This window comes from Drosophila erecta, unplaced genomic scaffold (genome assembly GCF_003286155.1).
Source record: "Drosophila erecta strain 14021-0224.00,06,07 unplaced genomic scaffold, DereRS2 tig00000021-arrow-pilon, whole genome shotgun sequence".
NCBI classification, from domain to species: Eukaryota; Metazoa; Arthropoda; class Insecta; order Diptera; family Drosophilidae; genus Drosophila; species Drosophila erecta.
The window spans coordinates 5,071,759-5,098,279 of record NW_020825198.1 but is presented as its reverse complement, the minus strand read 5'-3'; the positions used below and the strand labels follow the sequence as shown (position 1 = coordinate 5,098,279).

The window sequence follows — 26,521 nt, the reverse complement described above, 5'->3', positions numbered from 1 at the left end:
TGCTTGCTTTTCACCATTTGCCATGTTTTGCCTCTACATCGAGATCTCGCTCTAGAAATTTTGCTCTGTATATGTTAGAAATCGTAATTTAAAAGATACTTTTGCTGACAACAATGACCAAAAACAAATTTCGGTAATGCGGGTGTAATGATTGCTAATAAATACAACAATAATCCAAACACCTCGGTTCGAGAACTACGTAATGCACCTATGTGTCGTTAAGGTAAATCCTCGATAAATCTAAAAGAGTTCGTTGCACGTTTATTGTATTCCATAGGCTCGTCCGATTCAGGGAGATCTCGTCTAGCGATTCTATTACTCTGCCAAATAATGATCGACCGAAACTCAGATATCTTGTCTTCCGGGATAATGGGACTTTCAATTTGTTTTATACAATATTCATCACATTTTCTTGTGGGGTATTTTTTATTTTGCCTAGTTCTGGTTGCTAATTAATTTAGTTATTATTGCTGCGCCGTTACTTTGTTACGTTACTAATGTAGGTACAATATCATAAAAATAAAAATAACACTGTATATTTTGTTATTTACCATTAATTTCATTTCGCTTCATTTAATTGTTCATAAATTATGCCTTTTGTATTTTTGCATTAGTTTTACGCTTGGTTTTTTCTTTATTGTAAATATAAATATATATAATATATATCTCAGGTTTTCCATTTTAAGTACAATATAATATAACCATATACAAAGCGGTGCCCCCAACAAGTCCTCCATTCTGCATCCTGCATCCTCCGTGGGCCCCTTGACCTCTGACCTCCACTTACTCCGTGTGTGGCATTTGAAAAATTCGTAAACGGTTAGTACACTTTTAATATTCTTAGTTATTTTTTAGCGTCAGTCTTGTGTAAATTAAATTTTACTTCAAAAACGTTTTAACGCGCACACACGGAGCACAGTGAAGCCTCGAAGCACGAATGCCCACTGGGCAGTTGATTTCAGCTGCTCTCATGAATCGGGTTTTTATCTTTCGCTTCCTCGGGCCGCTTCTTGTTATAAAAAATTGATGCTCGGCTTTACATATACATATACATACATATAAATATATATATAATATATATATATATATATGTATATATTTAATAAAATGTATATAATATATGCGTGTATACACACATAGGGTTTATTCAATTCACACGTAGACGTTTGTTAAAAAATGCATTTTCTTATGTAAAAATGTTCGGCTTTCCCCTTTTTCATCTGCCCATTCATAAATATTATAACTTGGTATCCGATAACCGTATTATATTCGTGTTGAGACGCCATCGAGATATTGTTCTTGTACATTTCTATATATGTATATATTTTCGCATATACTAACCATCGCCTAAGTGTATGTGTTTTGTATGCCTCCTATATAGATTATTATTACTTTGGTTGATCGCATTCGGGAAGATTAAAGTTTACACACGGTAGTGAGAGATAGGATTCAAAGACGAGCGAGCTTAGCAAATCAATCGTAATTGAACTACATTTAGAGTTTAGACAAGTTTAGTCCTAATAAATTACCGCCTTTCCTCGATATCTTTTTGGGTTTCCACTTTGAGATTAGAGCTAATTTGACACAACCGTTTAATTCAACTATTTTATCATTTTTTTTATTTCTGCCTAACGATTAGCTTTTCGACTGCCATGCTACTGAAAGATTCGTTGCTTTTTGTATTTCGCAGCACCTAAAAATTATGCTACACATAATGAGGAAGAACGGAAAAAGGTAAGAAAAAATTGAAACTATATAACGATATAAAATAAACAAAGTTTGGTTTTTGTTTTGGGCTCCTTTTTATTTTCTTCAAGGAATGACATACGGTAAGCTGAATTTAAATCGGAACATTAATACTTCAATAATAATTTGGAATCAATTCATTACACACAGAAACTGAAACAAATTTTGATAATACATTGGATTCGAAACATTTCAAAAAAAGGAAAACCTAAGCCTTAACGATGAACTGGTTTAATTTGGAAAAAATAAATAAACTGATCTAATCGATATAATAGTCCGAAAAAGAACAGAGCCCAAAACATTTTGCAATGCTAATGTCCAATGGTCAAAACGCTTGCTTTAGGGCCATGAGCTCGGATCGGGCGATAATATAGCTGCGGATTCTTGCGGTTGGTTATGATGTTGCGGTATTAACTGGGGGTGTTCCCACGGGAGTTCCCGATTTTGAAGAAGTTTTGGATATGCTTCGGTTACGCTTCGGTTCGGTTCGGGTTTGGATGTGTGGGTCACATGTGATGGGAAACGACGTTGATGATGATGATGATGATAGGGTTCATCATTCCGCTTGCTAATATTAACCCTTTCCTACACTCTCCTTCGCTCTTTTTTTCATCTGTTTTTTTCTCTTGCTCACTTGCTCACACACCATTCGATGCCCGGCAACAAACAACTTTGATAACAAAAGAACGAAAAAACTAATAACAATCTGAACTCTGGAACGAGAAGTGAACTCCCCGTTGGGGTGGCAAGCAACAAAATATTTTGCTGGGGTGGTGGTGATGGCATCGATGGCGGTGGTGGCGTTGGTGGCGTTGGTGGGGTGAAATTTGAAAGTAACAAACAATAAAAACAACTAAAAACAAAAGGTGGTTTTGGTCGCCAGGATCAGACATCGGCGGTTCGTAGTATCAGGTCCTTCAGATCCTTTGCCCCAGGAAAGGATCTCCGGTCCCGTCCCGTCCCGTCCCGTCTCCTCCCATATATTCCGATTTTGATTTTTACTAAAGAACTGCGTCTTCTATGCTGAGTTCTGTGGTGTGCCCTCTCCGCCGCAGCGCCCTCTATGAAATGTGAAAGTTTTGGTCCAGCCTCTGCTGCTATGCCCGCCGATAATCCGCCAATCCGAAGCTATACCCTGGGCAAAGTATCCCTCAGATCCTCGATGCCCCAGCATGGGGATTGGGGATGCGACTGGGAGTGCGGCGATTGGGAGTGCGGTGAATGTGGGTTCGTCGACGGCGAGTGCAGCAATGGCGATTGGTTTTCTGTATAAAATATATATGTATATATGGTGCCCTGAATTACAAATCTGAGAGGGGGAAAGGGAAAGGAAAAAGGAAGATGCACACTCGAGATATATTAAAAGAACGCAGTAAGAGTCAAATGTAATTACCAACTGAAAAACAAACGGGAGGGGGGAAAAAGAAATAAACGCAAACCAAATATTTTGCTATTCATTTTTTTTTGCATTTTGCTAAAATTATTAAGTAGCTGTTGCTTTATTGTTATTGCTATTTATGCGTTCTTTTCCTCTTTCTCATTTCTATATTTATATAGGTAGTATAGTGTGTGTGTGTGGGTGTGGTTGTTGTATGTGGTTAAATATGCTTCGTTTTTGTTTAAATTTGTTGTTGTGTTGTGATGATCATGGGGCATTATCCTCGTAATATATGCACGTATATATAATTATACAAATTGGACGCCGTAGAAGTAGAATCTTATGTCCCTTCTCTGGGCCTGGCGCATTTTCAGCGTTCTCGCCTCTCTTGTATATTATGCAATTGCTGAATTCATTTAGGTAGGTAGGTACTTAGTCTAAAAACATGTTGTGCTCTTAGTTGAGCTGCACTTAATCAGTTGATGTTCCTTCATTAAAATATATATATATATGTATATATATATATATTATTCTTTGCGCTATGATATATATGTATTGTATATATATAACTTTTCACTTTCCTTTTACGTTCGTCTAATTGCTATTTCATTTTTGTTGGTTGTTTGTTACTTGCCATTTGTTCATTTAATATATGTATATATAATATAAATATTCACTATATATAAACTAAATAGATTTTTACGATGGGACAATCTGCTCTCTGCTCTTTGCTGCTGTTCAGTAAAAACTTAAGAACTTCTTTTCGCTCTCCTTCATTCAAGTCGTACAATAAATTGAGTTTACAAACATCTTACTCCTCTCAGTTGCATTTGCATTTGCTTTTGTTTGTTTTTCTTTTGGTTTTCCTTTGTTTGTTTTTTTTGTTTGTCAGCAAAAATGTTCATTCGTTCTTTAATTAATTAATCGTTATGGTTTTAATTATGCCTTGGCATTATCGTTATAATGTATATATGTATATATCTGTATAATATATTTAATATTGTTTTAAACCTAAACAATTTATTTATGAATTTTCGCTTTCAAAATATCACGTATATACTTAAGTTATGCCTTGGATTTATTAGTTATGATCTGTTCTGTTTGCGATTAGTCTGCGGAAGATTAAATTGCTGGGATGGCGATGGCTGGTTGAAAAGAGTGAATGAATGAATGAAGAACTCATTTCGAAATTAGGCCTTGTCACTCACATTCCACCCAGCAATTTGTATTCAACTGGATAATCCGGGCCTTCGAACTAAATAAAATCCCTATTGACTGACATACATGTAAGTACTCTTGGTTGGTTGGTGGTTTCTATGTTGCTTCTTCGACTTGATTTCAGTTTTAGTTTTTAACTAGAGCATGCCTAAGTGAATTATTGCTTTCCATTTCATTACATTACATTTTGTGTTGCTTCGTTTCAACAAAGAGTAATTTTTTCATGTCTAATTATTGTTACAATTCGATTTAAAAATGTTTTGTATTTAACTATTTAACAATTTAGTAAAAATTTGTCAACAACTTCGCAGCGAAATCCATTTGCGGCGGCAGCGAGTCTCGACCAATTTTATTTTTTGGTTGTTTTCTTTTTGGGATGTGAATGTGGGCGACCTCGGCGACATCTGTTTTAGCAGGTATTTTTGAAACCTCTGGGTTGGTTTATTACAATACGATAACAGTATTAAGTGGGCAAATAATTTAGTTTCGTTCAATAAGGCATATACGTATATGTAAATATTTATCTCGAATTTTCATATTTCAGCCAAATTATGCACCAATTTTGAATGGAATTCGCTCGCAGATCGCCGGCTGCCCCCGCAAATGTTTTGGCCATCGCGTTCGCATTACTTTAAATAATTTTGGTTAACACATCGCGCTTTTCTCGTTCGTGTTTTTGATTAGTTTTGATGCCATCATCATAACAATAGATACAACAGAATCTTAAGTGAGTGTAGAAAAAACAGAAATTATAAATCAACATTTTCGCAGAGCTTGTTTTGCTTGATTTTTGCTTGTACATTAGTTTTATTAAATTATTATTTTATTTTACGTTTGCTTGCTTTTCGTATATATTTAACTATATTCTTGTGTAACACACACCTATGAGTGTCTATGTATTGCTTGAGTTTTTTTGTATCTATTTTCTTTTCGCTAGAGCTTTGAGTTTAGCTTTCCTTTAATAGTCTCTCTAATATATGCCTCCCGTTTATAATAGTCGGGAGTTGTGTGTGTATGTTTTTCGCCTTTTTAGCTAGCATATTTTGAATATCTTTATTGTAGTGTTTTGTTTTTGTTTTTTTTTTGTATTTAGTTCACTTTTTGCTTGGCTTATGTGGCTAGATTTCATGATTTTTACTTTTCCTCCATTAGTATTTTCTTGTAGACTAAAATTTCGTTCAGTTTTCTTTTGCTTGGCTTACAAGTTAGGTTTTCTTTACCTTTTAAACGAATTCTGATCGGAAAGTTAAGGGAACTTCATAATTTTCATAAGTTATCCTTGACTTTCCGCTCAGGACTCGTGCGTGTGTGCGTCTGCGTGTGTTTGTGTGCGTGTGTTTGTGTGCGTGTGTGTGTGTGTGTAAGTGTTTTAGTGTGTGCTTGCTTTGCTGCTTGACTTTGTCGTCTCCTTTGCTTATTCATCTTTTTGCTTTGTATTGCTGTATGTGTCTGTGTGGGACAGTTACAGTTACAGTTACGAGTTACAGTTACTTTACGCTTTATATGTATTGTATATATGTATATAAATTAATTTATGCATAATATTATGTCTTTAATCTTCGATCGCTGCCCCGCTTTCTTAGCTACCATATATAGTATGTGTGTGTTATGCAATTTTACTTGTTTATTCCCTATATAGTATATTTATAAGTGTGTTCGTCCTGCACGCGCGCGTGTGTGAGTGTGTGTGCGTATGTATGGGTGTTTGTTGGCTTGAGTGAGTGCTTTCCACATCTGCTGCATCTGTATAATCCAGTTCTGTATGTTTAGCATGATGTTTCCTATATAGCATAGCTTAAATATGGTTTTAAGTTCTCCTCTCTTGCCTCCACATATATTTTTCTGTCTTTCACTTGTTGACTTTCCACACACACACATACACACACACACACACTGCAGTTATGTCGACGTCCCTATGGTTATAGCCCCTTTACCCGCTTCCCCTCCCCTGCGCTCCACCGCTAATTGCACATCATAAATGTTTCGTCTACCAAAAATTTTATCCCCCATCACTCATTACACTCACTCACACTCCTTCACTCGCCACATCCCTAATAACATAAGCAGCTTACTTTACAGCATTTTGCAATGGTTTCCCTGCGCTCTACATATGTATGCGTGTATGTGTGTGGGTGTGTGTGCTTGTGTGGGTGAGTGTCCTTCCAGAGCGCTTCTACCTTCAATATACGATTTCCTTTGACTAAACATTTCCGAAATTGCAGCTGTGGTGCGTGTATTTCTGTGTCTGAGTTTATATAAATTCTATTTATGCTTTGTAGTTTACTTTTGTTGCTGTGGCTCTTTGTTGCATGTTTGTTGTTGTTGTTGTTTTGGTAGTAGTAGTAGTAGTAGCATCACTTTTGCTGCTGTAGCTGTAGCATCCTCAAAGTTAACATGGATAAATTCCTACAAAATAATCGAAAAAAATGTTTTTTTTTGGCAAAAACTTCATACATATATCTGTACCTAGGGATTTATATGATTTATATCGGTATTTGTTATATACTTGTATAAGCAAAGTGATTGTGCCAACTACTACTATTTACATTCATTCTCTGCTATATACAGCAAGCAAAACCGAAAAAAAAATTGTTGTCCAATCAAAAGAAATCGAAGATTAAATAATATAAATTTAGTTTTTCCCTCGCTATGGCATTCAACTAATTTACATTACATGTACATACATATTTTTGTGTGTGTGTGTGGCCAAAACTAAAGCTCCAAACTTAGCATAAATTAAATTAAACCATAGGCATATTAAAATAATCGTAATCAACTAAAAATTATAAGCTAAGAGTGCGGCTGCTGCTGCAGTTCGATCAGAGTTGAGGGGCATATATAGCATATAGCGTGGTATTGTTGTTGTAGTTGTAGTTGTTGTTGTCGCAGATGGTTGTTGTTTGTTGTTGTTGTCGTTGCAGTTGTAGTTGTTGCAGTTTAGTTGTTGGTATGATTTTATTATTCAGGGCAGCTCTCAACGAAAAATTGGCGACTACGAAAATTTGTTTAGTTTATGTTTTTCTTTTTTGGATTTAACCTATTTTGGTGGTAGTTGATTTTTGATTGTTGTCATTGTTGTTGTAGTTGGTGGTGGTGGTGGTGGTGCGCCAAGAAAAAATGAAAGAAAAGAAAGCAAATACCGATATGTGTAGGCTACGACAAACGACAAAATGGCCAGCGAGATACAAAATACTATGAGGCTGGGCTCAATGCAACTCACCTTGGTAATTCTGAGGCCAAATGGTGGGTACATTCTGCAAGGGAAGATTTGAGAATAAGTATTGTACAGATACTTGCTATATTTGCTACAGAGATGTGGTCAAATTAATAGCACTGAAAATTGCCATGGATTATCATATTAAATCACACAAAATTGTTAAAAACCAGTTATACGCCTGAATTCATGGCGAATATATATGATTCATTATCAGTGGCATTATTTTGACCTTATCTGCATCGCACCGAATCGCACTCACCATTGGCACACTGTAGTACTGATAGAATGGCTGATATTGCATGGCTGAAGGTGGGTAGATGGCTGGCACTCCAGCGGCTGTAAAGTCAGTAACTAGGTTTGGTTAATTGTTTCCCAATTGATGGTGGTGGTGTTTGGTTGTAGTTGTTGGTGTTGATGAAGTGTATTCGAGTTTAGAGAGAAAGAGAGCGCAATGAAATACAAAGAAAAGAAAAACAAATGTCAATAAAACCAAGTGAAACTCAGATAAACGATGAAGACCCATCAAAACGCACAGATTAATACATTAATATACTTTCGAAATGGAATCGCTCACCAGAACGATCAAAACTCACCTGGCGGATATACAGCGGCTGCGAACTGATCCATGGGTATATTGCTGATCGGTGCCGGCGGCGTGGTGGTATAGTAGACGGCTCCATTTGTGGCCACAATTGACTGCAGAGGATTGGGCTAGGATAAAGCCATTCATTATTAGTTTATTGCACTCACACCGAAGTGGTAGCACTCACCTGCTTTTTGATGGCCGGTGCAATGTTCAGTTTGCGATCACGTAGTACCACGCATTCACCCTGTTTTTAGGCCAGAGAGAGATGGAAGAGAAAGACAGAGAGAGAGAGCATAAATAGGAGAACATTAATATCACAATATTGCATTATCAACACACAAGCCGAACGAAGAAATTCAAATTCAAATCGAACGCAGCAGCATCAAAAATTCTCAAAAAATAGTTAAAAATTAATGCGCAACGCTTTTGGTTTTATATTGTGTCTTTTTTTGTATTATTATTTAAATCTTCTGTTCATTTTTTGCTTTTTATGGCACGGCCATGGCTAAGAGAGAGAAACACGTGCCAAGGCAAAATACCATTACCGAAGTTATATATATATATATAAAGTATATAGGTGTAAATGTTCATACTGTGGGGTGTAGTGTTGTGTGTGTGTGTGATTAAATTAGGTAAGGTTTATTACAAAATGTCATGTACATATGTTGCATTACTAGACTTGCGCTGTTTTTGCTGTGGTTTTAAATTTGGCTTCAAAAGCAAATCCAATGGCCAACTTATTGCTCTCATTGTTTCCGTAATTTTCATATTCATTTTCATATACGCGGCACAAAATTCAACAACATGTTTATTTTAATCAACAAACATAAACACAAAAATTAATTAACCAGAATAATGAACTCATTTAAAAAATGTATAAAAACTGAAAAGGCACAAAAGCATTGTTAAAAGAACAAAATTCAATTTGGAATATAAAGCTTGCTTATTGTTTCGTTTCTTCTCTCGTTTCGTGTTTGCTACTGCATATTCAATTTAATACAATAACAAACAATTAAACTGTGAAACCAATAATAATGTAACACCAAAACCAAGTTAAGTGTATATAAATAGTATTGTAAAGTCACAGAAAGGAAAAAAAAGGTCAGTAGCTTAAAATATCGTTAGCCTCCCTTACAAAGCCTTTTATAAAGAAACTTTTCCACAAGTTCATTTTTTCTCGAAAAAATACCCTTTTTAAAAATGCATTTAGCATCTCTTCGATCCAATAAACCAGCCAATTTACATTTAATACCTTTTCCTGCGGCGGAAAAAAACTACTAACGCAGATGGAAAGCTGGCCGACTGGCAAACTGGCCGTCTGGCAGCCAGTTCATCTTTAATTGCCAATTAGTCCCGGCTGATACCCTTGTGATTTGCGCATGAAATGCATGAAAAGGACACGATGCCACAAAGAGATAAGCCCAGACTCCTTGAGGAAGTCGGCCGGGGAGTGGCGTTTTTGAGTGGTGACCCCTCTTGGCAGCGGTAATAACCATTAACCTAAGCAAATGTTTGCGGGCCACGAAGAGATGCTGCTACTTTGTCGTTAAAAAAAAAATAAAAAATGCGGAAAAATAACGTGGAAAATGAAAAGGGAAGCGAGGCGAGACAAGAGGAGCTGAGCGGAGAGAGGCACGGAAAAACCTGAGCCGCCGTATCCTTTTCTGACCGCCGCTGGGCAAACATTCTTTTCATTTATGTTCGAGTTGGCCGCCCTCGAGCCATCGTCCTCGGCCAGCGACATAGGCATAAGGACCCTAACAAAGGGCCAACAGTTGAGAAAGTAAACTAAAGATGAAACGTATGGCAAAAAGGAGCCCTGCAAAGGAGGCCCACCCCCCAACCTCCACACCATTCTTAACCACCTCTTGTCTTGGCTGAATTTAATTAAGAATCCTTTTTGCTGGGCTGGCTTTTACGGCGTTGATGGCGGTGTGTCCTTTTGTTTCAGCACACAGCACACAAAAAGGACAACAAAACTGTGCGCTCCACTCTAAAGTGATTTAAAATTGAAGAGTCCACTCTTCTCCTCCTGAAGAGTGGAGCAGAGTATAGACAAATCTCATACATTTGAAATGTGCGTTTCGAGCTCATTTTAGGGACCCATTTCAATTTGCACTAATCTATGTATTTGTGTTGCGTATTTATGCATGTATGAGGTGACAATGGTTTCGAATGGGCAGGATTAGTTGGCCATCATAGAACATATACACAAAAATTAGTATACGCAGTGTGGGCGGCTTTGGTTTCTGTGGACTGATATGATATACGAGTATATTTTACTCTCCACTTGGGAATGTGTTTTCGGGATTGTGGTGGTCCCAGTTTGACCTTTTTGTTGAACGCTGCGGCTTTTGATGAGTTCGTGGTCGACAAAAAACTCGAACTAAATGCTAAACTTTTCTAAATGAAATTTAATTAGTGTAATGTGTGTTGTCTCCTCTCTCGCTGGGGTGGTGTGCGTGCGTGCATTGGTGTGTGTGTGTGTGTGAATTATAAAACTTGGTTAAACGTTGCCAGGACTTGTTTTTATTGTTGTTGACGTTGCCTCTGTGTGCCCGTTTCAGCTTTTGCCTTTGCCTTTTGCATAGAGTATGGTCGTTGTTATCCTTGTTCTGCCTGCGGGCATTATGCTCTCTGCATTCCGCTCACTCCCTTTTGCATTCACAAGGACACTCGTGCCCCAGTCTGGGGCAGCACCACCAGCACCAGCAGCACCAGCAGCACCACCAGAAGCAGCAGCAGTAGCTGCAGCAGTGGCAACAAGAGGTGGAACAACACAGCCAGAACGACAACAATGCATATTAATGACGAGCGGCAAAAGTTTTTCACTTAATATGCCACAGAGCACGGCGGAAGCTTCAGCCTCTATATAGTATACCATAGCATCGCCAGTATCGCGGTGGAGGGTCAAAAGGTAAATGGGAATTTATCCCAGAAATGGGTAAAAGTTGCATCACTCGCAGGCCAGTGCTTATGCAATAATTATAATCAATTAGTATGCCAAAACAAAATATGGCAGACAAGTTCATTTTGTAATGAGCCACCTGGAGGCAGAACTGTTTATGGTGCGAGGTGAACCTAGCCCAGATCTTTACTCTATATAGTCAAGAAACGAGTGGCAATTGCTGCACCGTGAAAAAAAATCAGTACATAACCAGAAGTTGCATATTAGTAGGCTTAAATATAAGAACAAGTTATTTGAAAAAAACGAAATTACATTATTTCCTGTATAGATATATACCCTTTCCTACTTTGCATTTCGCCCAGTGCATCTGTTTAAACTGAAAGAGAGAGCGTGGGTTGCCCTGGGGAGCAGGTGATTGGACTGCTAAGTATGGCTTCGATAGATAGATATATATATATATATATATATACATATAGTGTATTCCCTAGGAACTTTTACGCCGCGCACTTACTTTGCTGGGGGATTGGAATTGGATTATTATTATTATTACTGCTGCTGCTGTTGGTTCGTTAATTATTCCGCAATTGGAAAAATGTGCAATACACAATCGATTTGTAATCAGCAAATTAGGCATGAACGGAAAAGATGTGCCAACAATGCAACTTTACACGAAAATATAACTCAAAACGGAAAACTCAAGACTTGGATATCAAACGAGAATCAAAGGCAACAAGGCAACGCACTAAGGTATTGTCTATATAGTCTAGTCTATTAAAAGTCTATGGAGACCGCGCTCCAGTGTAACGGAGCCAAAAGAGCAAAATTCGCTAATTGTTTAATTGATTGCATAAAATGAGCATTAAAAACGGTGCAACGAACTCAACATTTGTTTGCATTTGCATTTGATTTTTTTGGTTTTAGCTTAACGGGCAAACTTCGGTATTATATCAATAGGATGGTGGATACGTGTGGGTGTGGGATATCACAGAAATATATAGGAGGAAATGGGGGCTGCCTACGCTTGGGAAAGTGGTAATGTGGGGTTATATAACTGGGTGGGTGAGTGGTGTGGGTGTTGGGTGTTGGGTGTGTATTATAAGAATGTGTAATTTGTGTAATTTTTTTTTTTTTTTTGGTTTCTGGCAATGAAACGATATAAGGAACGCAACGGAATCGAATGTAACGTAACGGAATGGCAACGCAACGGAAATGTAACGTAACTCGGAAACGTAAACTCAACAAAAACGCAATAAGAAGAAATTTATAAAAGAACAAAGTGCCGTCCGTACCTAAGGCGGTACATCTGATCATCATATATCATATATCATATATCGCACATATGGCGACAATCATATGAGGTATTTCTTATGTGGGGACCCCCCCGCGGGGAGTGTTGGTAGTGGTAGTAGTAGTAGTAGTAGAAGTAGTAGTAGTAGTGGTATCGGTAGTAGTAGGAGGAACCGACGTCTCATAGTAGTAGTACTTGTGTGTGATGGGTCAGGTAATGCCCTAAAAGATCGGAGCACAATTTTAAGTTGTGTGTGATTTGCGTACATATCATTCATATCCATTTCGAAACGCGACAATCTATTAAGCGAAAGAGCTCTATTATATGAGTTTGGGTTTGGTTGGTTCGTTCAATCGTTCGTAGGTTGTTGGTGATGTTTACGCTCGCTTCATTAAAATTATAATACTGGCATTTCTTTTTTGTTTCTTTTTTTTGTTTGTTGGTAAACGTTCAACAGGCGACATTAGCAAGGTCATTGGAGTACTACTTACATCCGCCTGCAGTCTTTGCGCCTCCTGCTCCGTCTCGAAGGTGACGAATCCATAGCCCTTGCTCACTCCAGCCCGATCCACGATGATCTTGGTGCTCTTTACCGTGCCGTAGGCGCTGAAGACGCGGGTCAGATCGGCCTCGGTGGTATCGCCGCTGAGTAGGGAAGGAACTGGATTAGTTGGGTCTACTGACAAGTTTTCTTTTAGCACAACAACTTTAATGATAAAATGATTTGGTAATCAATCTTGGCTTAATTAATACCAGCATATACAGGCTTAAAGTTGTTATCAGTTTATCCCTTAGCAATTCCATTTGCATTCTTGGAAATGTTTCGCAGAGAAAAAATGTAATAAACATTTTCCCCCTGGAACTAAGGAATTTTTAAGGCTTCCGGGTATCGGAGGACAGTGAGGGGCAGCTCCTTGAAGAGCATAACTCACCTGATGCCGCCCACAAAGATGCGATTGGGTATTAATGTGCCATATTTGGGCGCCGCCAGGGGCGTATCCAGTCCTCCGCCGGGCGTGGCCGATGGAGGCGGCGCTGCTGCGATCTTGTGCATCTCTGCGGGTGTCGTCTCCAGACGAAAGTTGGGTGCTCCGAATGGCAGAATCTTGAGGCTGTTGCTGGAGATTGGAGGTGCGCGCTGGCCAAAAAACTTATTGTCGCTGCCGTTCGCTGGGGATCGAGCGGCTCCGGTGAGTTTGCGATTTGTTTCGTTTTTGGTACGGCGGAGATTGGATTATATCAACTCAATTATCGAATCGGGAGATCTGGATCGGATCGGATCGGATCGGATGGCGATTATTATGCGGCGGCTGGGACTATTGAGATGGCTTTCACTGATTTTCTTGTAGCACGCATGTATACAGTTGGATGTGCGCTTCTTGCTGATTCTTGATAACTGGAAAAGGCAAATAATCAATGCAAAATTAGTTGAGCTCATTAATAAACCATTAAAATAATCAGCCACATGGCAAGCACAAAACGAATCGAGTTATAAAAGAGAGCATTTGAATCTCGGAAAAAGAAAAACAGAAAAAAACGGAAAGAATTGCCCCCTACATTTCGAAACGAATCTATTTCTGGCACAGCCGACATATGTCACACGAGGAAAACTCTGCGCAGGCAGGCTCACGCTCACAGATACGCACCCATACACGGGCAGCGAAAACTAGAGGTAGTAGTCGTCGGGCACCATGTGTGCACCATAAATTCACCTTCAGAAGCGGCGGCGAGACAACTAAATAGCACAGAGAGTTTAATTTTAACAGCAGCAGCAGAAGTCGCAGCAGCAGCAGCCGCAGCAACAGCAGCCGCAGCAGCAGCAACATCACAGCCGCAGCAGCAACAATAAACTTGCCTTGTCAACAACACGGTTTGAACAATTTTTTGGGCCACACGAGAGGCAAGTGCACATAGGAATATATTATTATAATAGTTCCTTGCAGTTTAATTATACATATAAGAGGAACATCCGTGAATTCACTTGCAAACTAGATTTTTTAGCAGGCATTTTGATATGGAAATCACACCAACAAAACCAATTAGCTGACCACAATTTTCTCGCTGTGCACTTTGAAAATCATACGTGTTGCTATGAGCTGCCCATTATAATTCCGATCGAGGAAACTCTACATGCACTTATTTGAGTTCGAGTTGAATACATATTCGCAGCCTTCGTCAAACATTTCATTTAGTTGTGTGTAGATGGGGTGGATGGGGGAGGGGGCTTGTTGTAGATGATGTTTGCATGTTCTGGGCGTCGCATGTTTGCTGGCCCCATATTCGTATGCAAGTAGTATTAAGTCCCGAGTAGCCATATAGCATGTAGGTATCCCTGGCCATATCGTCATTTGTATCTCAATCCGTGGTGGTATCCGTATCTGGCTCATCGATGATGGGCGACGCGCTCCATTGCCCGCCGTGCTGGTCGCTTATCGGCGGGCATTTATCTCTGAGAGCTCCACGCCCACCGCCCACCACCGCCCCGTAGAATTGACAACTGTCCGGCGGTCTGATAGCCGCCGACTGTCCGGCAATCCGAGTGTGTACGGGCGGATTTCGATTGGCGCACACACACACGCACACACAGCAATGAAAACATAATTAAATTTTCATTAACAATGAAAATGTCAAAATTGTTGTCGTTTGCGTTCGCGTTGAAGTTGTGCTATGCGAGGCATTTCAATTGTACGTCCGACTTCCCGATCGATTTAAAGATATTTGTAGGTTGTGTACGTATGTGCATACATATATGTACACAGAAAGTCGGATGCACGTATGAGATATCTATTTAATGGACTGTGTGGGAAAGTTGTTGGCAACACGTGATTGTATGGCTCTATTTCGACCCATTTTCCGTATCTCAAACAAATAAATTAACGAAATATAAGTGCCTGTATAAATCATGGCAATAAATTCTCCTAGGCGCAATTAAAACTAAATCCGTACATATGCATAAATGCAAAGCCAACTAACAGATATATCTTCCGCTCATTAAAACGCGTCACTGTTCCAAAATTGAAGAAGACATATATTTTAAGATATGAGAAAAACAAAATCGAATGACGTTTGTACGCAAGAATATAGGAGTACATACATACAGTCTGTTCCGTCTGGCGAATTATAAATACATGCTGTATTGGCTTTTGGGCGAAAGAAAATTTTGAAAAACTAAAAGCTTTGCCATAGATTTTCTTGGCCTCTCGAGCGGATGTGGCCAGCATAAAGTGGGTGGGGCGAGAACTGATTTGCCGATGGCTAAGTGCCCCTGACATGATTCATGATGAGCCGAGATGGGCCACAGGGCGACTGCTCGTGATTTATGTGCGGCTCTTAATTATTTACAATATTATGAAATTATTTTTGAGAACTTTATTCCTGCGCATTAGCAGAATTAATGATGGCAGGATAGTAAGGCGGTGACAAAGAGAAAATACCGAGCAGTGGCCGAGAGCAGCAGCTGAATTATTAAAATCTTCATTACTCCCGGCCATGGCAACAGCGGAATAGCGACAGCAACACCAGTGGCAGCAACTGAAGCAACTGAGGTCAGCCGGAAAATCACGGAGTGGAGCTACTCGGTTCGCAGCATGACAACGCCGGCGATATCAATGGAATTTAATCAACAGCAGCCGCCAGCTCAAAACTCTCACACAATCCCCACCCACAGCCAACATCTATGCATCCGTTCATCCAGCCATCCAGTCATCCACCCACAGGGCTGTCAGTTACTCAGTCATTCCGTCAGTCAGCCAGTCAGTTGAGGTGCTCGTTCTCGTGCTCAACAATATTGCAAAATTCCACGTGCGAAAATTGCGCGAGTAATGCCAATGGAAACAGGAACCGTCAAAGAATTTTATATTACCAAAAGAGGAAAGAGTTTGTGCCACGACTGCGATGCGACTGCTGTATGCTCAGCGATTTTGATGCGAGATATGCTCTGAACAATAGGGATACAGCCAGAGAATTTTACGTCCCCAGAGGGTTTCAAATCGCGTCTAATTACGAAATTTTGAAAAAGCCGCAGCTATGCTAGCATTTGAAAGGAATGGGGAAAAAGCTACACACAAAAAACTATAGAATTAAGTAAAAGGATCCTTGTCAAACAAAGCGTTTCATATTGCATAAGTGGAAATGAAGGATTTCAACAGAGATTAAATGTTAAGAAAATTCCATGAGCATACTTAATTTAATATTTTTATACTTTACTACAGTAAATAATAATTGGTTATATATAAGGACAAGGAAAAGATGAATATCGATACAACCCATTTATAGCAACAGTGAGAATGGAGAAATAATTCGCAATGCGTTAACAATCTGCTGTTCAATATTTGATATCGCAGGGATTAAAAAAACATTTAGCTAGCTGTTCGGAATTTTCAGTTCGTTTTTACGTCCGATTTTGGCACATTTCAAGCGTAACTTGGGCAATTAGGGCAATGCAATTAGTGAGCACCAAACTATTGAATAACCAGACTGCGTAGCCAGTAGCAGTTGGCTGGGGGAGAGCGGGGAAAAGTGGGCGGTGGGCGAGAGTGAAAAAGTGGGCGGGGCTGTGGGAAAGTCGACGTAAAGCAGTTGCTGAAGAGAGTGCAAGTTTGACCTATAAAACGGCAACGTGGGCGCGCGCTTCACTTGGCACAGATACGACGAAGTAGCAAGAAAAAAAAACGGGAGGGGGAAATGAAGCCAACACACAACTGTGGCAAGAAAAACGTAGGAAAAGCCAGAGAAAAAGGGAAGGAAATTAAAGGGAAAGGGAGAAGGAGGGGCAAGTGGTAAAAACCGTAACAGGAACCGAAACCGGAAGGAAGGCGTGCGGGGAAAGGACTCCAAAGGCGTTGGAACTATTTTAAACCTAAACTGCCCACAAGGGACGGACAACCGAGAAGCATACGCCGAAAAAAGATAAGAACGAACCGAGTTTTCCCTACCGTGCTGCTACTGTATCGCATTATAGTTGCAGGTGCGCAGCCTGCATCCTTGCCTGTGTGTGTGTGTGTGTATAAGTAAGCGTCCTTGCCAAAAACAATAAAGAGCAGACCCCAAGGCGAGCGATAAACGCTGACACAGCGAAAGCGCCGAGCCAAACCTCTGCCAAACAGGACGAAATGCGCCTGCCAGTATGCTGCACAAAATATGGAGCGTACACAGGGAAAAGCGAAAGGATATCGATTGCAAGTCCTGCACCTCTTCATTTCACATTTCACATTTTCATTTCCTAAGATCAAAATGATAATATAATTTACTTCAACATATATTTTAAGTAATATAATAATGCATGTACTATTTAGCTAAACTTTTTTTGCAGTACACCGAGAGGCCGTTTAAAACGGGGATGCAGGATAAAGCCTTTAGCTCGCCAGGTGCGGACGAGCAGAGCAGACGACTCCCGTGTATCCTCAGTTGGCCAGATAAGCGTATCCAAGTCACATAAGGACAATTAGCCAGCCCAGGCTCAAAGAGTTTAAGAGGCCATAACTGCCGACGTGGTGGCATAAGCCAATGGGAGGGGGACGGGTGGAGATGGAAACTTGGAGCGGGCGGGAAAATCGGGCGAGGAAATCATGTTGATGGCTAAGGCATGACGATGACGTTAAAGCGTACGTGTTGGTGAATAACTTAAAACGAAAGAAAGTCAGTGGGTGAAGATGAACTGAAGAGGAAAGGGGCCAAAAGAGCAGATGGGCGGGTTGTGGGCTGTGGGCGGTGGGCTGTGGGGAAAGCAAAGGTCAATTGAAGTTGCGGTGCTAAAACTTTGAGAAGGCAGCGAAAGAGCAAGAGTCAGAGGAGCCAAGTCAAGTGGAAAGCGGGAAAGCGCAAAACAGGCTCAAACACACACACAGCACACACACACATGTACAGCCAAGGATGCACTGACTGACAGTGCGCCGGAAGTGGAAGTGCACCCCCCGCGCGCATCCCCTCACCTGGGAAAAATAAGAAAAAAAAGAAAAGAAAATAAAAGAAGGAAAAACTGCTGGCTGCCTTTCGCCTACATGTTATACAATCCTTGAGTGCGGCGAGCGAGGACGAAGCTTTTGGGTGTCAGTCAAGTGAAAGGAAATTGTAGCACACCAGGATGTTGGAGCGAGGGGATGGTGATGGGGCTTGGGCTTGGGCCTGGGCTTTGATAATGGGCAGAGGAGAAGACGAAGGGCCAGACAAACCAACAGACAAACATCATAATGATCATCATCATGGTCATCATCGTCATCGTCATCATTGCAGGCTCGGCGGCCTCAGCAGCTAAATTGATGGCCTGCCATCAGGGTATCCATCCCACATCAGCGCTATACCGCCCACACCCCGATTCATATGTATGTATATGTGGCACAGAAAAATCCATAATCCTCGGCAGAAGCTGAAGGAGCAACCAAAGCAGCAGTGGCAGCAGCAGCAAAAGGGAAACGCCAAACTACAAAAGCGCGAGCACAAATTGCCACTGTGTCAGTAAATCCACTCACACATATGTCCGTAACACACATATATCCTCTTTTCTGTAAACACAGACACACATATACATACAGATATATTTGCGAAGCCAAAAACTAGTTTGAAACAATGAAACTTTTGTGCTTGTGCTTGTGCTGTGCATCGCCAGTGTCCAACTTCTTGTATTTGTGTTAGTTTTATTTTTGGCCCTTGTCCAATATTTGCCCCGAGTCGCAGTAACTTAAAGTCTGTTGGAATTAATTTCAAGCAAATATATACACAAAATCCCATCTAACTCATGCCCATGTCCTTTAATCTATATGTTGCGTATGTGTGTTTTGTGTGTGTGTGTGTGTGTGTGGTGTGGAAAAAGTTTCGGTCGGATGATTTATTGCCACTTCAGCTGCGGGAGACCGACAACGCTGCGTATGAGCGATGGCTGATGCCCTCCCAGTTCGGATTATTGTCTATGCTGACAAAGGATTTAAGCGGAATTTGATACAGCCGCAAGCGGAGAACGAAGGACGAAAGCTGATGCGAAGCCATCCATTAAATGCTATGGCAAATTAAGTCATTAAAAAACAATTTTTGTACCGGCCAAGGGGGCGTATACGCAATTTACTAAAGAAGCAGGTGGAACTGCCAAAAATATAAATATGCAAATTCGGCACTTTCCAAGTGGAGACAGCCATAAAAATGCAATCACACAAAAAGCCAAAGAAAAGCCAAAGGAAATGTAAAAGCCAAAGGCGGCCACCGAAAGAGAAAAAGTGAAAAGAAGTGACGTAAAAGTGTGACTCAAAAGGCGGGTGGGTTTACAAAATTGTGGGGTTTTTTGGGGGGCTTTGACTGATTGTGATTGTGTGTGTGTGTATGTGTATGTGTATACATAGTTGGGGGCGTGAAGACGCTGCCAACTATTTCTGTAGACGCAGCTGAATGTGCTACTGCTGCTGCCTCCTTTGTTGCCATCGTTTCCTAGGCCAAAAGCATGAAATTAAAATGCGAAAATGCAGACAATGGCTCGACCGAAAGAGATGGCGATAGCTATGAAGACTGGCACTCGGAAAATAAGCAATTGCAATAATTTCTCTTTAAAGGTATTTTAAATAAGTAAACTACGCTTTTAGCTCCGACCCACTGTAATAACAATAAGAACTTTTAACCAAGTGCGATTAATACAAAGGCAATTTAAAAACATTTTTCCCAGTGCACTGGCGTATCTACACGAATTCGTGCGACTGTATTCGTGTGTAAAAGTGAAAAAGCGCAGCTGAGCACGTCATTCTCCAAGGCAGTGCCCCTCCAGGCTTCTGCTTTTTGTTGGTTTTGACTCACTTCAATCATTTCGTTTGAGAACTTTCATCCATATGCATATGCATGCGAATACTATGTACCTGCATCCGAAAGTACGCGAATGTATCTGCATCTGCAGCTGTCTCGATGCTCGAAAAATGTGCGACCAACATTTTTTTTTGTATTGTTTTGAACAGCATTCTCTTTGGCAACGTTTTGGCCCGTATTGCGCCTTAAATTCATTTCAGTTAAGCTACGTTTGGCGACCCAGTTGGGGGTTATAAATCAAATGAAAAATATTAATTTATCTAAAGATATGCAAATGAGATTCGCACATGAAGTGCAGCTTAGATAAGGGAATTTCTAAATTTCCGAGAGATGCACATTGGCATTTGCGCCCACACAAATGTGTGTGTTTCCTCTCAAGTTAATGAAATATTTCAAGTTGCCAACTCGCATAAAACCGATGTCAGTATCTGCATTTGCATGTGCACCTACATATATCTCGGCATGCGCTTCGTGTATCTGCGTGTGAGTGTGCTATTGTTGTTGCCATGCTTAACTAAATTGCCTGGCCAAGAAATTCAGAGATGGCGACAAAGCCATGAAAGTTTCAACCGGGGAATAACAATCATCATTTCGAGCAGCGTGAAATTTACTCGATTAGCAGCTGCCTAATATCAAGTTGTAAACAAAATACACAAGACACTCAATTTTGAGAACAGGAAACCAATTCAATGAATGAACAACTGAATTGATGAGTAAACAAATCTTTGTTAATCACTTTTTCCCCACTTAAAATTCCACAGAGCTACCGAAATTATTACTATTTAATGGATCGCAAATCGTTCGATAAATGTATCGCTTTAAATTGAAAATTCTTTTCCCGCACCAAATAAGATGTTTTCAATGCGAAATGTAGTAAGTATTTAATTGCTTGGGCATTCTTTTCAACAAACTATAATTTACGCACGTTATGCAGTTAAGAATCAAAACTTTGTCTATCAAACTTTGGCGATGGCCAAATTGCTTTGGAGGTGAACGAAAAGTTCTCACATTAGCCAAGTGGAAACTATTGTCAGGTGGCGCAAACTCAATTTCCATATGCATTATGCATCTGTATCTGCTTTGTATCTGTATCTGTATCTCGCTATCTGCGTCTTGGTGTGTGCATCCGCTGGTGGGCAGCGCAAACGATTTGAGAACCGTGAAAATATGCAGATAACTAATATTAACTTTTTGTTCGAATGCATGAATGAAGCGTGGAAACGGAATAGTTGTAAAAAAAAACAAAAAAAAAAAACAGAATCAGCTCGTTAGATGAATGAATGAATGAATGGGAAGAGAACCCAACCACGACTCGCTTCAATGCAGCTCCAGTGGGTTCGAACCCCGAAGCATATGCAAAAAGCTAAAATAATTGCTCCGTTTGAGAGCCGCCGATGTGGCGAGCAGTGGGAATTGGGAGCAGAGTAGTGCAGAGCAGAGCAGTGCGTGCTGCACAGTCCGGTTCTATTTATGGCCACACTTTTCGAATCCCCCAACGAATGGCGGCCATAAAAGCCGCACGCATTTGACCCACACATGCTGACATGGGGCCTCGGCCCTCTTAGCATATAGATTATTCAGGTGGGTGTGTCCAAATGGTGTAGCTGTATCTGTATCTGTAGCCGTAGCTTAGTACCTGCATCTGTGCGAGTATGTGTACTTCTATCGGAATCTGGACTGAATCCGTAGTGCTCTCTAGTCTGTATTCCAATTTTGCGGTCGTGGGTCTGCCTGCGTTGCGGTCCAAATGGTCAGCGCCACGGTAGAGTGCAAGTTTGGTTACCGTTTGGTGACCATTTTGCATGTGGGGCTAACGCATCGAACCCAAACTAAAATCGAAAAGCCTGAGCCCTAAAATCGTCGCACTGCAGAGAAAGCTAAATAAATAAACTATGGTTTTATATACACTGCAAAAGAACCATAAGATTTGGTCCTTATTAAAAGCAATGTATCTATGTATCTATTGGAAACACAATGGCAATATCTACACGAAACTACACACATAAAGATAAGATCTCAAAGAATCTCCATGTCGGTAATCTGGAGATGGTTTTTCCATTGTGTAGGCAAAAGTTGGCATCACGCATAGCGGGGGGATTAGTTTGATTTGTGAAAAGTCAAAGCTTAAAGGCATTTCCTCGCCTTGTTTCCTTTTGACACAGATTTTCTTGATGGCCTTAACCCACCACCACCACCACCACCGCCACATGTATACATACATATGTATGTGCCCCCACCCGCGTTTTGGCCCCATCGTATTTAGTCTTGAACTTTGACTTCGTTTACGACTTTCTTCTGAGCAGACTGCCACAGCACCAAGTTTAGTTTGCCAGCTGTAGCCGGCAATATATCCAGCGAATCGTTTCGATAACCGAGCGCCTGGCGGGCATATTATATATTTTTTTTTATTTTATTGCCAACGGCAGCCGCCGTCAAAAATGGGCCCCCTTCTGTGCCCACGAACAGCTGTCGACAATGATGGCAGCTAAGCAAAAGACTTTTCGCCATTTTTGTATCTTTAGCGAGAAAATTAAATGAAAACATACTATACTGTATAGGCAAAAGTACTTTAGCTCTTTTGGCATTCGCGCGTGTGTGTGTGTGTGTGCGTGTGTTGTCGCCGCTTATAAAGAAAAATCTGTCGAGTAACAAGGCGGAGGATTCACTTGTGGCCTAGGCGACAGAAAAAGAGCTAAAAAGGCGGTGAGAGGGGGAGAGGGGTAACTCGGTGGAAAATGAATATTGAAGAGCGGAGCGCATTATAATTTTAGATTTATGTACAGGGTGTCCCAGACGGGGAACTCGGCTACTCGCGACTGGGTGAGGATGGTATGAAACTTGGCATTCGCTTGACAGCCGGGGGGGAATACTTATTTATATTTATGTAAGCCGAAAAGGCAGGCGGACTGCCAAAATAAGAATTACGGCATTGAAAGCTTAAAGGCAGTGCTTGAGGTCTGGAAAAGCTGGATCACGGAGTGATACTCCTTTGAGACCCACTAGATACTTGCTATTCGGAAAATGTCGCCTGGCGGCGTATCTTATTTAAAATCTACACAGCGCAAAAGCATGGTATTCAAATTTATATTGTACAAGTGTTGAATAAATTTGCATTGTTAATTTATGAATGCTCCGGGCACAGAAATGTAATAAATATAAATGTGGTTCTGCTGGGTTTTAGTTTTTGAGGAAGTGCATCGATTTCTATTAGTTTGCTGTTTATTGCCATTTATTATTCCTATCTTTTAACTCAAGATTATCGCTAAATTTATTTAACTTATACATTTGTTATTAAATTGCATAAGTAAAACAAATGACCCCAAGCTCAAATAATTTGGTTTACAAATCGTTAAATGCTGCCCGGATGAAATTTTCCAAGAAATTCCTTTAGCATACTTAATTGAAATGTTTCTCCCGCTAGAAAACAAATCAATTGGGATGGTGGAGCACCCTCTAAGCTACATGTCTGAGGAAAAATCTGTATCCCCAGGCGACACACTTCCCATTGGTTAGGTTTTCTGTTTTCCGCTGTCACTTTTCCCGCTTTTCCCCCGCGCCCAAGAACTTATTAGATTTGTCTTAGGATGCTCGCGAGTAAATCCGTCGCGTGGGTTATTTCGAAACGGTTGGCATTTTTCACAGTTCTTTATGCGACTTTTTGATGCCCGAGCATCTCATCACAGAATGCAACTAAAAATACATTACACATATGTACATATATATTTTACCTCTTTTTTTTGTTTCCCTTGCCTCGTTTGCAAGCAGCCGAAAAAAATCAAGTTTAAAACTTTCCGCTCGATGTGATTTTTTTCGTTTTTGACTTTGGATTCACTTATTGGCTGGATTGCATTTGCGTTTAGCCGTTGTTCAAACTTAACAATTGGATCTTTTAAGATATAAATTAGCACCTATTTTGTTGCGAAACGTTTGCGCCTTATGAATTTCAACAATTATTTTTGCATAATTAGCTTTTTATCACTTTTCGATGATTTGATGCTTTCGTTTTTTCAGCTGGGCTACTGCAAGGCAAATTAAGTAGTGGGTTTTAGAACTGGTATTTTCCTTTTTTTTTATTTGGGCGGCTGTTGTTGTTTGGTATATCGTTTAGCCGCTCATCAAATGGCAGTTGAAAAGGCCAACCAGGAAAAATTTGAATAAACAAATTCTCCAGCTTTCTCTGCCGCACATTTCAATGGGAAATTTGTGAGGGAGCCCCCTCTCTTTTTGGGTTGGGAAATGTGGGCAAAGGGTTGTAACTGTGCGAGTTTCCTGATATTGCGGCTACTGCTGCTGCTGCTCCTGTTTTTGTTGTTGTTTATGGCCATTACGTATACGCAACGTGTGCGAAAAAGGCAACATACAAGGAATGTTATAGTTCGGGGGTAGAAAACGAGCGAGTAAGATTCGTTGATATGGTTGTGACTATTTTTTTTTTTTTTTTTTGAAGGTGGCCAAAAGGGAAGGGGGGCAGGAAAGGCGGAGATTATAAAGGGACAGTACAGTAAGGATGGGAAAGTGGAGGAGAAAGCGGAAGTGGGCGAATTTTGCCATTGCTTTGGTATACACAAAAAATGCTGGCCAAAAACACCATAAAAACACATCAGCAGTTACAATAACAACAATAAACCAAGTGGTATATGTCACGCATAAAAAAAAACACATTCTCCCTTCTGGCCAACAATAACCCTCCTTCTGGCCATAATAATTTGTTTTTCTGGCGAAAAATCCAAACTGCCGCCTTGTGAGCCCAAAATCAAGTACGTTCTCACACGATTTTCCAAACACACACACACACACATAGTTTTTGATGCATACAAACGTACAGCTTTTATTATGGCTAACACATCAACCTTTTGCCTTGTTTCGGGCCAAAATAGTAGTCGTTGACTTTTGTCCGCGGCCAGCACATAAAAATCAGGCTTTTTTACTTTTCCCCTCTTGTTTTGTTTTTATATTTTTTATGGGTTTTTTGGCGAAAAAAACGCAATTTAAAAATACATGGCAGCAGTTAAAAAAGCGCTCGAGAGCGAGACAGGGCGAGAGTGGTGGCAGAAAGAGAGGGCAGGCGATGTGGTAACTGTTTGTTGTCGTTATTGTTGTTAATTGTTGTTGCAGCGGCAGAAAACGCATGAAAAACTGGCACACGCACACACACACACACACACACATGCACACAGCGTTATAAAATGTAGAACTCTTTATTTTATTTTTTTACTTTACGTGCGACGCGAGAATTGTGTATTTTGGCCGAAATTAAGCGAAGAGCGGCGGCGACGGCGAATTTCTGTTATTTTGTATATGTAATACCGAAAGCCCGAAATCGAGAAGTGTTGCAATCTCAACGACGGTAGAACAACGACTCAGCGTCGAACGAATATAGTTTCCCGATTTGGGGCCCCCAACTGCGCAGTCGACGTCGACAGCGGCAGCGACTGCGGCAGCATAGTTCGCTCAACTCTCTCTGGCTCTCTTTGTCTGCCGCGCGCTTGCTCTCTTCGAGCGAAATCCAAGGGATGCAATGATGCACGTGCGTTGTTTTAAGTGTGCGTGTGTGTGTGTGAGTGTGTGGAAAAGATTACAATAAACACATTTTAGCAATATTACATATTTGGCCTATTTATTAAACACACCTCCCACTGCCCACAACCACCCACCGCCCACCGCAGCCTTCTCTCTCAATCACATAATCTCCCGTTCCGATTAGAGTTGTTGTCGCCCTAGAAAGAGACAGCGACTGCGACGCAGCTGTACAGTGATCTAATAACGGTTAAGGTTGCGATTATCTGATTGGCACTGTGCCCCTTTGCCGCGCCATATGCCAATTGGAAATGCTTGGTGGCACAAATCCAGCTGGAATCTAAGTACTTTCTATTGATTTCAGTGCTCATCAATGGAATATATTCCATATCTCACTTAATTAGTAAATAAATAAACTGATCTTCCAGCTTAGTCTACCCAATTAAATCATATTATCTAAAATAAAGCAATTTAATCTTTGTGCTAGCCCCTGTTTTGTTTAAAATCCAGGCCAAGAGGCGCGGTGAGCAACACCTATTTTTGGGGGCTTCTAGTTCTTCTGGTTTCAAGACTAATTAGCCAAATGCGGTGCGTTCTGGCCGACCAACCAATTGGCCCTATTGTTTGTTATTTAAATGGGTTGAAAGCAGTGTGCAGCGCCGGCAGCGACTGCGAAGTTGGCAGCGACGTCAACGGTTTTGGCTGGACGGGCAAACACAGTTATGTTTCGAGTTTTTTGATTCTTTACTTATTGTGCAATGATCCGAGGCAACTTAATTGCTTTTCGTTTGGGTTTTCGGCTGCGACGAGTATAGCAGTCGGTTCAGTTTAGTTTTTCCATATATTTTCCCACTTTTGAGCTCTCTTTGCGCTACGCTGCACTT

General features: G+C 40.6%; 1 protein-coding gene across 4 annotated transcripts; it reads right to left on the bottom strand.

Moving 5' to 3' along the window:
• Positions 1-1,117: 1,117 nt before the first annotated feature.
• On the bottom strand, positions 1,118-25,512 carry LOC6545053 (protein boule). 4 transcript variants are annotated; one of them, XM_001971524.3, is made up of 9 exons: positions 25,336-25,512; positions 23,849-24,139; positions 13,274-13,737; positions 12,833-12,986; positions 8,330-8,389; positions 8,153-8,270; positions 7,819-7,895; positions 7,563-7,596; positions 1,118-3,011 (listed from the first exon to the last, which is right to left on the bottom strand). In XM_001971524.3, exons 3-9 carry the CDS (start codon positions 13,393-13,395, stop codon positions 2,875-2,877), a joined length of 702 nt encoding a protein of 233 aa, XP_001971560.1. In that variant the 5' UTR covers positions 13,396-13,737; positions 23,849-24,139; positions 25,336-25,512; the 3' UTR covers positions 1,118-2,874. The 4 variants fall into 4 exon arrangements, with proteins under 4 accessions (XP_001971560.1, XP_026832943.1, XP_026832944.1 ...); XM_026977142.1 differs by lacking the exon at positions 1,118-3,011 and adding an exon at positions 3,200-6,748 and having other exon boundaries at positions 7,819-7,910; XM_026977143.1 differs by lacking the exon at positions 1,118-3,011 and adding an exon at positions 3,200-7,379.
• Positions 25,513-26,521: the final 1,009 nt, after the last annotated feature.

Excerpts from the sequence above, each read along its gene's own strand:
- LOC6545053 (XM_001971524.3), bottom strand. The coding sequence starts at position 13,395 with ATGCACAAGATCGCAGCAGCGCCGCCTCCATCGGCCACGCCCGGCGGA. Across the intron at positions 8,271-8,329 it reads CACCGGCCATCAAAAAGCAG|CCCAATCCTCTGCAGTCAAT; the intron begins GTGAGTGCTACC and ends GCTTTATCCTAG. Across the intron at positions 7,896-8,152 it reads AGCCGCTGTATATCCGCCAG|CCGCTGGAGTGCCAGCCATC; the intron begins GTGAGTTTTGAT and ends CTGACTTTACAG.